This window comes from Gorilla gorilla, chromosome 23, assembly GCF_029281585.2.
Source record: "Gorilla gorilla gorilla isolate KB3781 chromosome 23, NHGRI_mGorGor1-v2.1_pri, whole genome shotgun sequence".
NCBI classification, from domain to species: Eukaryota; Metazoa; Chordata; class Mammalia; order Primates; family Hominidae; genus Gorilla; species Gorilla gorilla.
Genome location: NC_086018.1, coordinates 3,848,305 through 3,861,082, shown reverse-complemented (window position 1 = coordinate 3,861,082; position 12,778 = coordinate 3,848,305). Strand labels below are relative to the sequence as shown.

At 56.2% G+C, this 12,778-nt stretch overlaps 1 protein-coding gene across 1 annotated transcript; it reads right to left on the bottom strand.

Moving 5' to 3' along the window:
• Window positions 1–3,760: 3,760 nt before the first annotated feature.
• Window positions 3,761–12,778, bottom strand: LOC129529427 (glutathione hydrolase light chain 1-like). The gene is given in 9 exon segments (XM_055374337.2): window positions 3,761–4,059; window positions 4,364–4,477; window positions 4,559–4,671; window positions 4,773–4,850; window positions 4,853–4,899; window positions 5,132–5,319; window positions 8,880–9,016; window positions 9,541–9,690; window positions 11,737–12,778. Coding segments are annotated over 9 exon segments (1,245 nt in total). The 5' UTR covers window positions 11,915–12,778; the 3' UTR covers window positions 3,761–3,819.

The window sequence follows — 12,778 nt, the reverse complement described above, 5'->3', positions numbered from 1 at the left end:
GGTCACACTGTCGCAATGTGCAGGAAAACTTGGTGCCTGCTGCACTGCTGTTGCCAGGTAGGGGCAGGGCTCCCTGGAACCTCCACACCATTCCCCAGGTTCTCAGCAGCTCTGGGAAAGCAGAGCTGGGTCCGCTTAACTCTGCCCTGGATCCGGCAAGGCTGCCCCCCTCCCAGAGTGGAGCCCTGCTCCCCAGCTCCCATTTCTATCCCCTAACCCTCTCCGCATGACCCAGCCTAGTCAGCATCAAGGTGGAGCTGAAGAGAGGCAGAAGGAGGAAGACCCAAGGTGGTGTCACTCAGGACCCAGGTTCAAGTCCTTATGCTTCTGCAGCCTGGCCTGGGTCCCCCAACCCCCCCAGGGTGACCAAGGGCTTCCCAGTCTGCACAGAGGACAGGGGGACTTCACAGCATCAAATGCTGGTGACTACGAGACACTTACGTGGGAAATGCAGACAGACCATGCCTCTAGCCCTTGGTACCCGGCACCATCCATCCCTGGGACTTGCTGTCCTGGAAATGCAGCATGGACCTCCAGGGAGGGGGGCTGTGCCATGTGGGGGCCCAACCCCACCTGCAGCTCTTTCCCACCCTGGCTGCAGGTCTGCTTCCCTGAATCCAAATCCGCTACTACTGTGCTGGCAGCGCAGCCTCTCTGGGGACACAGGCCTGGCTCTGTTCTCCCCAGGCCTCAGGGTGCCTAAATGGGAGGCAGCCAGGGGAGTGAAGACCCACTGAGGGGCTCCGTTGACCAGGCTCAGCAGGGGTGCAGGTGATGTGGGGTGGAATCCTTCCCACATGGCCCCCACAGTCCTCCCCGCTTCCTCCCCAGCTGAACACTGCCTGCTCCAGATGTCTACACCTGGAGTCCGGGCGCCTCCATCTGGGCAGCAGAGAAACTGAGGCACAGAGACAGACTGTGTCCTTACAGGCCACACAGCCTGCCAGGCCCCTATGTCTGGCCAGAGCCCCTGGTCAGCCTGGGCCGCAGTGATTGTTTAGAGGTAGGCTGTTCCCACGGCTGCCTCTCATGGTATGGGGGCCTGTGGACGCCTCCTCCCGCCCCTACCCGACTCCCAAGCCTCAGTGACATTGCTCAACCAGGAGCTGAAGTGCATTCCTGGGCTCAGGCCAGCCCACCCATCGACCCGCTGCAGTCCTGGAAGCCCAGAGGCCTGGGCAGCAGGAACAGTGGAGACAGCACTGTGGGGGACGTCCTCCCTCCTCTCCCCACCATCCTCGTCAGGCAGAGGCCAGGGTGCAGGGACCACCCGAGCAAAGGCCCAGGGAAATGAATGGGTGTCATTCTAGTCCTGACCCGAGGCACAGCCAGGAAGGTCCCTGTGGGGAAAAGAAAGAGATATCAGACTGTTACTGTGTCTATGTAGAAAGAAGTAGACATAAGAGGCTCCATTTTGTTGTGTAGTAAGAAAAATTCTTTTGCCTTGAGATGCTGTTAATCTGTAACCCTAGCCCCAACCCTGTGCTCACAGAAACATGTACTGTGTCGACTCAAGGTTTAATGGATTTAGGGCTATGCAGGATGTGCTTTGTTAAACAAATGCTTGAAGGCAGCATGCTTGTTAAGAGTCATCACCACTCCCTAATCTCAAGTAAGCAGGGACACAAAACACTGCAGAGGGCTGCAGGGACCTCTTCCTAGGAAAGCCGGGTATTGTCCAAGGTTTCTCCCCATGTGACAGTCTGAAATATGGCCTCCTGGGAAGGGAAAGACCTGATCATCCCACAGCCCGACACCCGTAAAGGGTCTGTGCTGAGGAGGATTAGTAAAAGAGGAAGGCCTCTTTACAGTTGAGATAAGAGGAAGGCATCTCTCTCCTGATTGTCCCTGGGCAAAGGAATGTCTCGGTGTAAAACCCGATTGTATATTCCATCTACTGAGATAGGAGAAAACTGCCTTACGTCTGGAGGTGGGACATGCTGGTGGCAATACTGCTCTTTAATGCATTGAGATGTTTATGTATATGCACATCAAAGCACAGCACCTTTTTCTTAACCTTGTTTATGACACAGACATTTGTTCACGTGTTTTCCTGCTGACCCTCTCCGCACTATTACCCCATTGTCCTGCCACATCCCCCTCTCTGAGATGGTAGAGACAATGATCAATAAATACTAGGGAACTCAGAGACTGGTGCCAGCGTGGGTCCTCCATATGCTGAGTGCAGGTCCCCTGGGCCCACTTTTCTTTCTGTATACTTTGTCTCTGTGTCTCTTTCTTTTCTCAGTCTCTTGTCCCACCTGATGAGAAACATCCACAGGTGTGGAGGGGCAGGCCACCCCTTCAGGTCCCTGAATGTCCTTCCTCAGGAAATGATGGGGGAAGGGGTGATGAGAATGAAGGAGAGGATTTAAGTCCCTCACCCCCCGAGGTAGTCCTGGGCTGAGCCCCATGGGACCTGGAGAACCAGGCTGTACCCCACCAGCGTGTCGGGTCCAGGAAGTCTAATGGCCAGCTCCCACTTCTCTTGCTGCTGTGCAACCCAGAGCAAGGCCTGCCCCTCCAGCTTCAGTCTTCTCCCCTGCAAATGGGGTCACAGCCTTTCCTCTCAGGCCAAAATAAGGATTGAGGCCGGGTGCAGTGGCTCACCCCTGTAATCCTAGCACTTTGGGAGACTGAGATGGGGGGACTGCTTGAAGTCAGGAGTTAAGACCAGCCTGGTCAACATAGTGAGACCCCATCTCTATTGGTTTAATTTTTAAAAAAAAAATTAAATAAATAAAATAAGGATTGAAGAGTGACTTGTACACCAGTTGAGCCTACCTCCACCTCACCCATGCAGAGCCCCAGAGACACAGCCCTCCAGAGCTCAGACCCAGTGGGACTTAACTCCACAGGCATAAAACCCTGTTTGTCTATGGGCCCTTTGGAATCACCAGGTTTTCGGAGCTCCTGAAGGATAGCCCCGACCTGGCCTCACCTGGCCCCTGGCCCCAGTGCCCCTGGTGATATCCAGGTGCTGGGCTGTGATCACCGCCTCCCACCAGCCCACCTCCACCAGCCCTTCCCAGAACCCTGCTCCAGGTGTTGGAACTGTGCACAGAGGAGGGAGCAGGCCCCGAGGGAGGCCTGGAGGGGCTGCCAATGGTGAAGGCTGCTGTGTCTAGCTGTTTCCTTCTGGACCCACTCCCTCTGGGCTGCGTCCCCGGCTGGTCCAAGCCCTGATCCCTGGGATCTGGGGACATCTTCCTGTTTGCTGTTCCCTGAGAACCAGGCCTCCCTCTGGAGAGGATCACAAGCTTGGGTTTCACTCTGGGCTTGCTCTTGGGAACCCCCCAGGGGCGTGGCTCTGACCGAGATGTTTTCCTCCAGCCTGTTGCCCAGTCCCCATTCCTCGGACCTCAGCTTCACCGCCAGTGTCATCGGCAGGGTGAGCTGGAGGCCTACGGGTCTGAGAAGGCGCCCGGGTTCCCAGCATCAGCTGGCCACCCTCTGCCTAAGAAAGCGCCAGGGTCGTGACACCCCCTGGTGGCTGCTCCTAGGTAGTGTCACTGCCCAGCCCCAGTAAGGGAGGGCCTGGCCCCAAAGTCCGAGGGATCAGGGTGGGAAGGGGCAGGGCTTGGTGTGAACCTTCCCCTGGCCCCCAGCCATGTGCCCCGCTCTCCCCATGCTGAAGATGCTGAGGCTAGTTCCAGTGCCCGCATTGTGAAGATCTCCGAATCCCACCTCTCTGTTCCTCCCCAGCCAGATGGCTCCATTTCACACACAATACACTGAGGCCCAGAGAGTGGAGAGACAGGCCAGGGAGGCCACCTGGAGCCTGGCACAGTGGCCTCATTTATTATGCTGCTCTGCTGCTCACAGGGGAAGCCCGTCCCCCAAAGTCCTCTTCCTCATCCTCGTGAGTATCTTGTCCCTGGATTGCTGGTCAGCCTTGTCTGCCTGGAGCAACCAGTAGCCAGCAGGTTCCCCGCCTTTCCTGGAGTCCGAGGCAGCTGCCCAGCCACCAGCCGTGCGGACGATGGCTTGCACCACAGCGATGAAGGTGGACACGATCTGGGTGTGATGGTGCTGGGTCTCCAGGGCTGCAGTCACTGCCTGGGGGTGGGAGGAGAGGGGAAGCCTGAGCAGGGCTCCAGATGCCACCTGAACCACACCTGTGTGGTCACAGGCCTCAGCCCAGGTGGTGCCATTTCAGGCCAGGTCATCAGGAAGAGCAGGTTGGGGCCTTCTGGGTCTCATTGGAGCAGGGGGTTTGGCCCTCATGGCACAGGGGCTCCAGACGGCCCAGACACTAGAGAGAGGACACCAACCATTGTCCACTCTGTGATGATCCAGGCCTCCAGCCCAGGATGCTCTGGGGCCCCACACCGTGACTCAGTTTCTCCAACCCCTGGCCCACCTGGTCAATGTTTCTCTCCACTGTCGTGATGTTGGGCAGAAGCTGGTTGTGCAGCCGGGGCTCCTCCACGGCCCGCTTCACGTCATAGCCGAACCAGAGGTTGTAGATGATGGCCTGGGGCATGGGAGTGTGATCAGCATGGCTTGGGGGCTGTGCAGAGTGGGAAGGGCCAGGGAGAAAAGGGGTGACGCATACCAGTGCAGTGGCTGTGGTGATCTGCGTGCCCCCAGCAGCTCCCACCACCATCCGGACCTGGCCGTCCTGGCCCACCATGATCGTTGGGAGCATGGATGAGAGCGGCTGCTTCCCTGCGGCTGATGGGAGAAGACAGGGATGCCCATCAGCTGCCTGCCCAGGACACCCGCCCCTCTCCACCCCAGTCCCCCACCCCCGGACTTCCACCCCATACCTGGCTGGATGAAATTGGCAGGTGAGGGGGGTACCCCAAACTCATTGGTGATGCTGGGAGAGCTGAAGTCGTCCATTCATTATTGAACAGGATCCCGCTGACCAGGGAGCAGACCTTGGAGCCAAAGCTACCACCCAGCCGGGTCAGACAGCGCCCGACCTTGCCTGGCCCAGCCTGGTCCCTAACCATCCACTGAGGCTGAAACATACTCACTGAGAGGCCCAGGATAAGCTACCAAGATTGGGCCTCAGTTTCCCACCAGGAAAAGAGGTGACGGAGCCACCTTACTGGATAAGTGGGCGGTCCCTGGGCCACCCGCCTCTGGCACTTTCCCACCCAGGCGGCCCAGCAGCCCCTACTAGAGGTTGATGGTGCTGGTGGCGGACACAGCACTGCCGTCCTCTGTGATGACAGACAGGTGAGCAGTGCCCCTGTCATCCGGCGTGTAGAACTCGGGCTTGTAGTAGGAGATCGGGTGAGTGGTGTTGTCAGAGATCTGGGCCCGGAGCTGGGCAGCGAAGAACTCAGAGGTCATGTTGCAGACCACCTGCTGAGACCCCAGAGCTGGCCTGATGAGGTGGGGAGGGAGGGTGGGGAGGGGGCACAGGTCTCAGAAGGCCCCTGACTGTGACTCTGACCAAAACCTTCTAGCACCCACAACCTTCCGTGGCTCCCCAGGACCCAAGGGCAGGCCCAGGACCTTGCACGACCAGTCTGACTCCCTGTCTCTGTTGCGTTTCAGCAACTCTGAATGTCTGTCTGCCTGGTCCTCAGCCTCCAGACCCTTGCCGCATTCAATCACTCATTCCTTCATGCAAAAAATATTTCTAGAGTTTGCACTGCATGCCTGGCACTGGGGAATCAACAGGGAACAGACACTTAGGTCCTGCCCTCATGCCAAGAAAAACAAACACACACAGGGAAAGTGCTGAAACCACAAGCCAGGTAAGGGGAATCAAGAGGCATGAGGTATGGGCAGAGTGGTCAGGGAGGGCTTCTCAGAGGAGGCAACGTGTGAAAAGAGCCTGGAATGCAGCCTAAATGGTCAGTGCAAAGGCCCTGAGGCAGGTGGTATAGGCTGGTGAGCGATAGGCAGAGAGTGAATGGAGTGGGGTGGGGAGAAGAGGATGAAGATGCAGGCTGGGGCCCAACCCACAGGACCTCCTAGGTCCCATAAAAACTGGCTTTTGCTCTGTGCCATGCAGGCTTAGGGCAGAGGAATGAGCAGGCTGGGGAGTGTTTTCACAGGGTCCCTCTGGCAGCTATGACAGGGATAAGGATAAATCCCAAAGGGGAGGCTGTGGGTATCAACCAGGCAAGAGATGATGGCCTTGGTGGGAGAAAGAGAAGAATCAAGGATGGTGCCGACTAGCGAGGTAAACCCTGCAGAAGGGGCAGGTTTGGGGATGGTCAGAAGCTTGATATTGGACACTTCATCAGACCTGAAGAGCATGGGTGCAAGTATAAAAAAAATAAATAAGCATGGGTTCACAGGCAAGGGCAGGCTGAGAGATGAACATGGAAGTATTGACATTGAGTGGCTGCTGGATGCCATGAGCCTGGCCAAGGTCCCCAAGGCAGTGGCGAGGAGGAGATGAGGAGGTCAAGGAGGAGACAGAGAGGATGGACCCAAAGGCCGAAGAAAATGCCTCAAGAGAGTTTCAACACCGGGCGCGGTGGCTCATGCCTGTAATCCCAGCACTTTGGGAGGCCGAGGCCTGAAATCCCAGCACTTTGGGAGGGCGGATCACGACGTCAGGAGATCGAGACCATCCTGGCTAACACAGTGAAACCCCGTCTCTACTAAAAATACAAAAAGTTAGCTGGGCGCAGTGGCGGGCACCTGTAGTCCCAGCTACTTGGGGGGCTGAGGCAGGAGAATGGCGTGAACCTGGGAGGCGGAGCTTGCAGTGAGCCGAGATCCCGCCACTGCACTCCAGCCTGGGGGACAGCCTGGGGGACAGAGCGAGACTCCGTCTCAAAAATAAAATATAAAATAAAATAAAATAAAATAAAGTTTCAGCAACACCCCACAGATTAGTTGACCAATCCCAGGGAAAGGTGTTCTGTCTGAAACTGCCCTCAAGGAAACAGAAAGGCAAATCCACGATGTGGGACATTTTCCAAGACTACTGCCCTGGGCTTTAAAAATCAACAAAACAGGCCAGGCACGGTGGCTCATGCCTGTAATCCCAGCACTTTGGGAGGCCGAGGCAGGCGGATCACGAGGTCAGGAGATCGCAATCATGGTGAAACCCCGTCTCTACTAAAAATACAAAAAATTAGCTGGGCGCAGTGGCAGGCGCCTGTAGTCCCAGCTACTCGGGAGGCTGAGGCAGGAGAATGGCGTGAACCCAGGAGGCGGAGCTTGCAGCGAGCTGAGATAGCGCCACTGCACTCCAGCCTGCGTGACAGAGCAAGACTCTGTCTCAAAAAAAAAAAAAAAAAAAAAAAAAAAAAAAAAAAAAAAAAAAAAACACCTGTAATCCCAGCAATTTGGGAGGCTGAGGTGGGAAGATAGTTTGACCCCAGGAGTTTGAGACCAGTCTGGGCAAGACCCTGTCTCTAAAAAAATACAAAAATTATCCAGGTTTGGTGGCACGTGCCTCTGGTCCCAGCTGCTCAGGGGGCTGAAGTGGGAGGATTGCTTGAGCCCTGGAGGTTGAGGCTGCAGTGAGCCAAGATCACACCACTGCACTCCAACCTGGATGACAAAGACTCTGTGTCTAAACAAAAACACAACAAAAACAAAACAGCCAAGGGAGCCTACTGTACGCAAAGAGAAGGGACAGCAGGTTGTGTCACCCCGACATCCTGCTGTGCTATGTTCAAGTCTCACTTTTGAGACACACCCTGAGGTGTGACATCAGTAACCTACTGTGGAATCCTTCAGAAAAACACGAATCCCAATAGATGTGGGTGGAGACGGAGAGAGTTAGGAAATCTGGCAGAAACGTCCACACTGCAGACTCCAGGAAAAGGGAACATTGATGCTTGGGCAGTTTTGGGATTTTTTTACATTTTTGTAGGTGCGAAAAATTTGCAAAATGAAAACTCGAGGAGAGTGTGGTGAGCTGTGTGAGATGCTGCTGAGTGGGGCCTGATGGGGAAACTGAGGCTGGACAAGGCGATCTGGTGGCATGGGGATAGAGCAGGGGAGGGGATACCCTGAAGGGAGAGAGGACATAGCCCAGCCATGTTTGCTCTAAGAGGAGCAAAGGACAGAAGGAGGCAGCAGATAGAAATTTCTAGAGCAACAACAGCTGCCTTTCTTTCGGGAATAATCCGTGATAAAGAAGTAAATCGTCAGAGGCAGAAAGGAGCATTGTAGGAACAGCACCCCGAGCCAGCAAGTAGATGAAAGAGCTGGCCTTAGCCAAAACGGAGGGCAGAGGGACACGCTGCAGTGGCTCTGTCCCCTCAGAGAGACAAGACACCAGGTCACTGGCTGCAGCGGGAGTCAGAGGTGCAGAATGCTCACGGGGAAAGAGAAGACACCACCCGGGCAGCTGACGCCCCTCCTGGGAGGTCACTGGTCAGTGTAGGGGGGTCTGCAGATCCACCCAGGAATGCCAAGGACCCAAGTAGGTAAGGAGGAATGTGAGGATCCTCAGCGGGAAGGGATATGAGAGGGTCTTATAGGGACCCAGCGTGGAGCTGGGGCAGCTACTGAGTGAGTGGGTCAGGTGGTGCAGGGCTGAGGGTGGCATCTGGGAAGCGTTAGTTTGGAGTGAGAGGGAGTGGGTGGCCGAGGTCTCTGTTCACCTGGCCCTCTCCCTTTCACCCATCCATCTCACCATGCCCGAGGGCTGCAATGCCCCCATGTGTTCCTCATCTCAGCACTGAGCACTCGAGAACCACAGCATGTGCAAAGGACCTGAGGTAGGAGGGTGGCCACTAATTCCCCACACTGTCAGTTCTGTGGGGCAGAAGCCAAGACTGGGGGTCACCCACCAGTCCATCTGAGCACACAGTAGGCCCTCAATCAAAGTTTGTGGCAGGAATGGATTCATAAAGCATATGTGAGGCTGTAGCCACCCTGGCGAGCCCACCCGATGCCTCTACTGCAGGCCCCACACCCACAGTGGGCCAGCCCCTGCCCCTTACTTCAGTCACATCCACAAACTTGGGGTCCCCAAGCAGGGTCCTCTTGGCGTAGGCAAACCGGAAAGCCTCTACGATGCGGTGGTACGTCAGGCCCTTCTGCTCGGGGGTCTCCACGCTCTCCCGGGAGAAGTTGTACCCTGGTTGATCAGAGCCAGGTGCATGTTGCTGAGCCCCAGAGACTCTGAGGGGCTCAGAGGGTTAACAACTGCCTGAGCCACTTTGCCCACCTCAAGGAGCATTTAATAACCAATAGCAGCAGCTGCTTCAGAAGGCTGTGGTGAGAGTGAAGTAAGGTGAGGGGTCCCGAGCCTGGGCCTCACGTCACGCATCAGCTCTGGCCATTCAGTGACCAAGTGGCAGGGTCACCCACTGGACCAGGGTACCCTCTGGACCAGGCCCTGCAGCCCTGAGCTCCTGCACCTCTATCCCTCCTGATGACTCCTGTTCCTCCTCCAACCCTTGAGCATTGCCCGCTTCAGCCCTGTCGCTCTGCACTGCCTCCTTCAGGACATGGTGAGCTGTGACGCAGGGACACACCTCGGGAGCTCAGTGATGGAAAGATGTGGCATGGGGGGCGAGCAGAGATGCAGCAGGGGTGGGGCGTGGGGAGAGAGAGGCAGTGTCATGGGTCCTACCACAGGGCTGTGGTGCAACCACTCACCTTTGAGGATGTTGAGGATGAGGGCCAGCACGGGCCCACTGAGCGGCGCACTGGGCATGTACAGCACCGCGTCTCCCAGGCTGATGTTCAGTGGGTGCTCGATCAGCTCAGCACAGTAGTTATTCAGGTCCTCAGCTGTCACAATGCCCCCTGAAATGGGACAGCAGCTCGAATGGGCACTGGGATGGGGCTGCACCACTGCGTGGAGGATGGAGCTGCACCAGTGGTGTTGGGGGCAGGCATGGCTGCACCATGGTGGTGGGGAAAAGCCTGTACCTACCAGGGAGGACAGAGTGCACTACTGGAGGGGTGGGACTGTGCCCTGGGAGGGGGCCACAGGCAACCTCACCTCCTTGGGAACCTCACCAGCTCTGGCACTCCTGTCTCCCTGACACTGCTCACCACCTGACAGCCGGTCTGGGGCCACCTGCCCTCTGCCTGCTTGGCTTAGTGGCTTCCTGTCTGCCTTCTCTCATCTGTGGCCAGAGAGTGTTTTCTGGTTTTTTTTTTTTTTTTTAGAGATAGGATCTTGCTCTGTCACCCAGGCTGGAGTGCAGTGGCTTAATCACAGCCTTGAACTCCTGGGCTCAAGTGATCCTCCAGCAGACCCTCCCCAGTAGCTGAGACTAAAGGCACAACTACACCCAGCAAATTTTAATTTTTTTTGTTGTGTTTTACTATATTTCTTTTTTTTTTTTTTTTGAGATGGAGTCTCACTCTATCGCCCAGGCTGGAGTGCAGTGGCGTGATATCGGCTCACTGCAAGCTCCGCTTCCCGGGTTCACGCCATTCTCCTGCCTCAGCCTCCCAAGTAGCTGGGAATGCAGGCACCCACCACCACACCTGGCTAATTTTTTTGTATTTTTAGTAGAGACAGGTTTCACTGTGTTAGCCAGGATGGTCTCGATCTCCTGACCCTGTATCCACATGCCTCGGCCTCCCAAAGTTCTGGGATTACAGGCGTGAGCCACCATGCCCGGCTGGGTTTTGCTATATTTCTTTTCACTATGCTTTGAATTTTTTGTTTTCTTGTTCCCCACCCCCACCCCCACTATATTTATGTAGATTCTCAATTTTTTTTTGTAGACTCACTATGTTGCCCAGCCTTGTCTTGGACCTCCTGGCCTCAAGTTCTACCTCAGCCTCCCAAAGTGTTGGGATTACAGGCATGAGACACCAAGCTTGGCCTCAGAGGGCCTTTTCTTTCTTTTTTTTTTTTTTTTGAGATGGAGTCTCACTCTGTGGAGTGCAGTGGTGCAATCTCGGCTCACTGCAACCTCAGTCCCCCAGGTTCTAGCGATTCTCCTGCCACAGCCTCCCAAGTAGCTGGGATTACAGGCACAACCCACCATGCCTGACTAATTTTGCATTTTTAGTAGAGAAAGGGTTTCACCATGTTGGCCAGGCTGGTCTTGAACTCCTGACCTCAGGTGATCCACCCGCCTGGGCCTCCCAAAGTGCTGGGATTACAGACGTGAGCCACGCACCTGGCTCAGAGGGCCTTTTCTAACTGGAGAATTCCTGCCGGTGTCCCTGCTGCTTGGCCTCTTCTCCTCACGATGAATGGATAGAGGGAGGGAGGGAGGCTCTTAATTCTCCTGGAGTCAGCTCCAGACAGACAGGGTATTGGCATGCCAATTTCCAGCCTCAGTGGTAAAGGTCGACAAGCTAATCACTCTCCTCCATGAAACAGTGACAAAAATTACCTGAAGAAAGCCACAGCCAAGCTCCAGGCCCCGCCCCACAAATCCCCTTCCCCATGCCTCTCTCAAGGTGACCCTCATCCCTTGTAACCCTCTTGGTGAATCAAAGCCCCCTCTACTGGGCCTTAGCCCAACTGTTCCTCTGCTAGGAATCCCTTCCTCTCTATGCCTAACGAAGTTATCTGCAGCCCAGCCACCACCTCCTCCAAGAAGTCCTCCTGGATCTTCAGGCTGTATTCTAGTGCTTCCCTAGCCCTGGCTCTTGCCTACACCTGCATTTACCCCAAGAGGGACTTGCTCTCCTGGACTGTGTGGCCTCTCTTGGTTTTGATATAAGCAGGAGCTGTGGACCCACATGGCCAGTCACTGACCCTCCTCCACCAGGAACTTCCTGCAGGCTCAGGCAAGACAGGAGGACCCCATGGCTCTGGGCTGCAGCTCAGGGTTTCCACTGCAGAGTTCCTCACCCGGGCCCTTGAGGTTACCCACTCACCGGCCGCCTGGATGTCCTTCACAGTCTGGGCCGTGAGGCTGCCGTTGTAGAAGGCCTGGGCACCCTCAATGGCCAGCGTCTCATAGGTGTCAGCCAGCCGTGGCAGGGTCAGTCTCTCCCCCTCCCGAAGCACCTTTCTATCCTGGCAGAACACCTCACTGGGGCAGAGGGGGCTCATGTGAGGCAGCAGGTGGGGTGGACTTAGATAGACCACCCCACACACCTGCCCACACAGGAGACCAGCACAAAGCAGGGGCAGCGCCTGTCACAGGTGGGTGGCCCCGTCACTCAGCGCTCGTCCTCCTAGTGTCCCTTCCGGGAACCTCCTAGTGTCCCTTGCCACTCAGGACACATGGCCAGCCACAGTGGCCACTGGGACCCCACGCTCAGAACGTGTCCCCACACGTGGTGGGAAGGGTCTGTATCTCCTCATCCCATTATCAGCGCAGGGTCCTGAAGGCAGAGGGCCGCTCCACTGCTGCTACAGCCTGCAAGGTCCTTGGGCTGTGCCTGCCCTGCCTGTGTCAGGGGGCCACACCCACAGACATACCACAAGGCAGGCTGCTGCTTGATGACCGTCCGCTTGTTTTCCAGGGCTACTGCCAAGCCCTTGCCCATGGGGAAGCCCTGGCGGGCCAGCTGGATGCTGGGCTGGAAGAGGCGAGCCCAGGGCAGCCGCCCATGCCGCTGGTGTGCCAGCTCATAGCCTCGGATCTCCCCAGGCACCGCCACCAACAGCCCTCCTGGGGAGAGAGAGCCACAGTTAGTGACCCTGAGTGGGGGACATCGGGATCTCTCGCAGGCAGCATCCCAGGCACAGTCCCTGACTCGTTTTACAGATGGGGAAATGAGGCTTAGGAGGAAAGGTTTTTTTTTTTTCTTTTTTGAGTTGGGGTCTTGCCATCTTGCCCAGCCTGATCTCGAACTCCTGGATTCAAGCAATCCTCCCACCTCAGCCTCCTGAGTAGCTGAGATTACAGGCGTGAACACCACACCCAGCAGAAGGGGATTTTTAATTTTTTTATTTATTTTTTAATTTTAA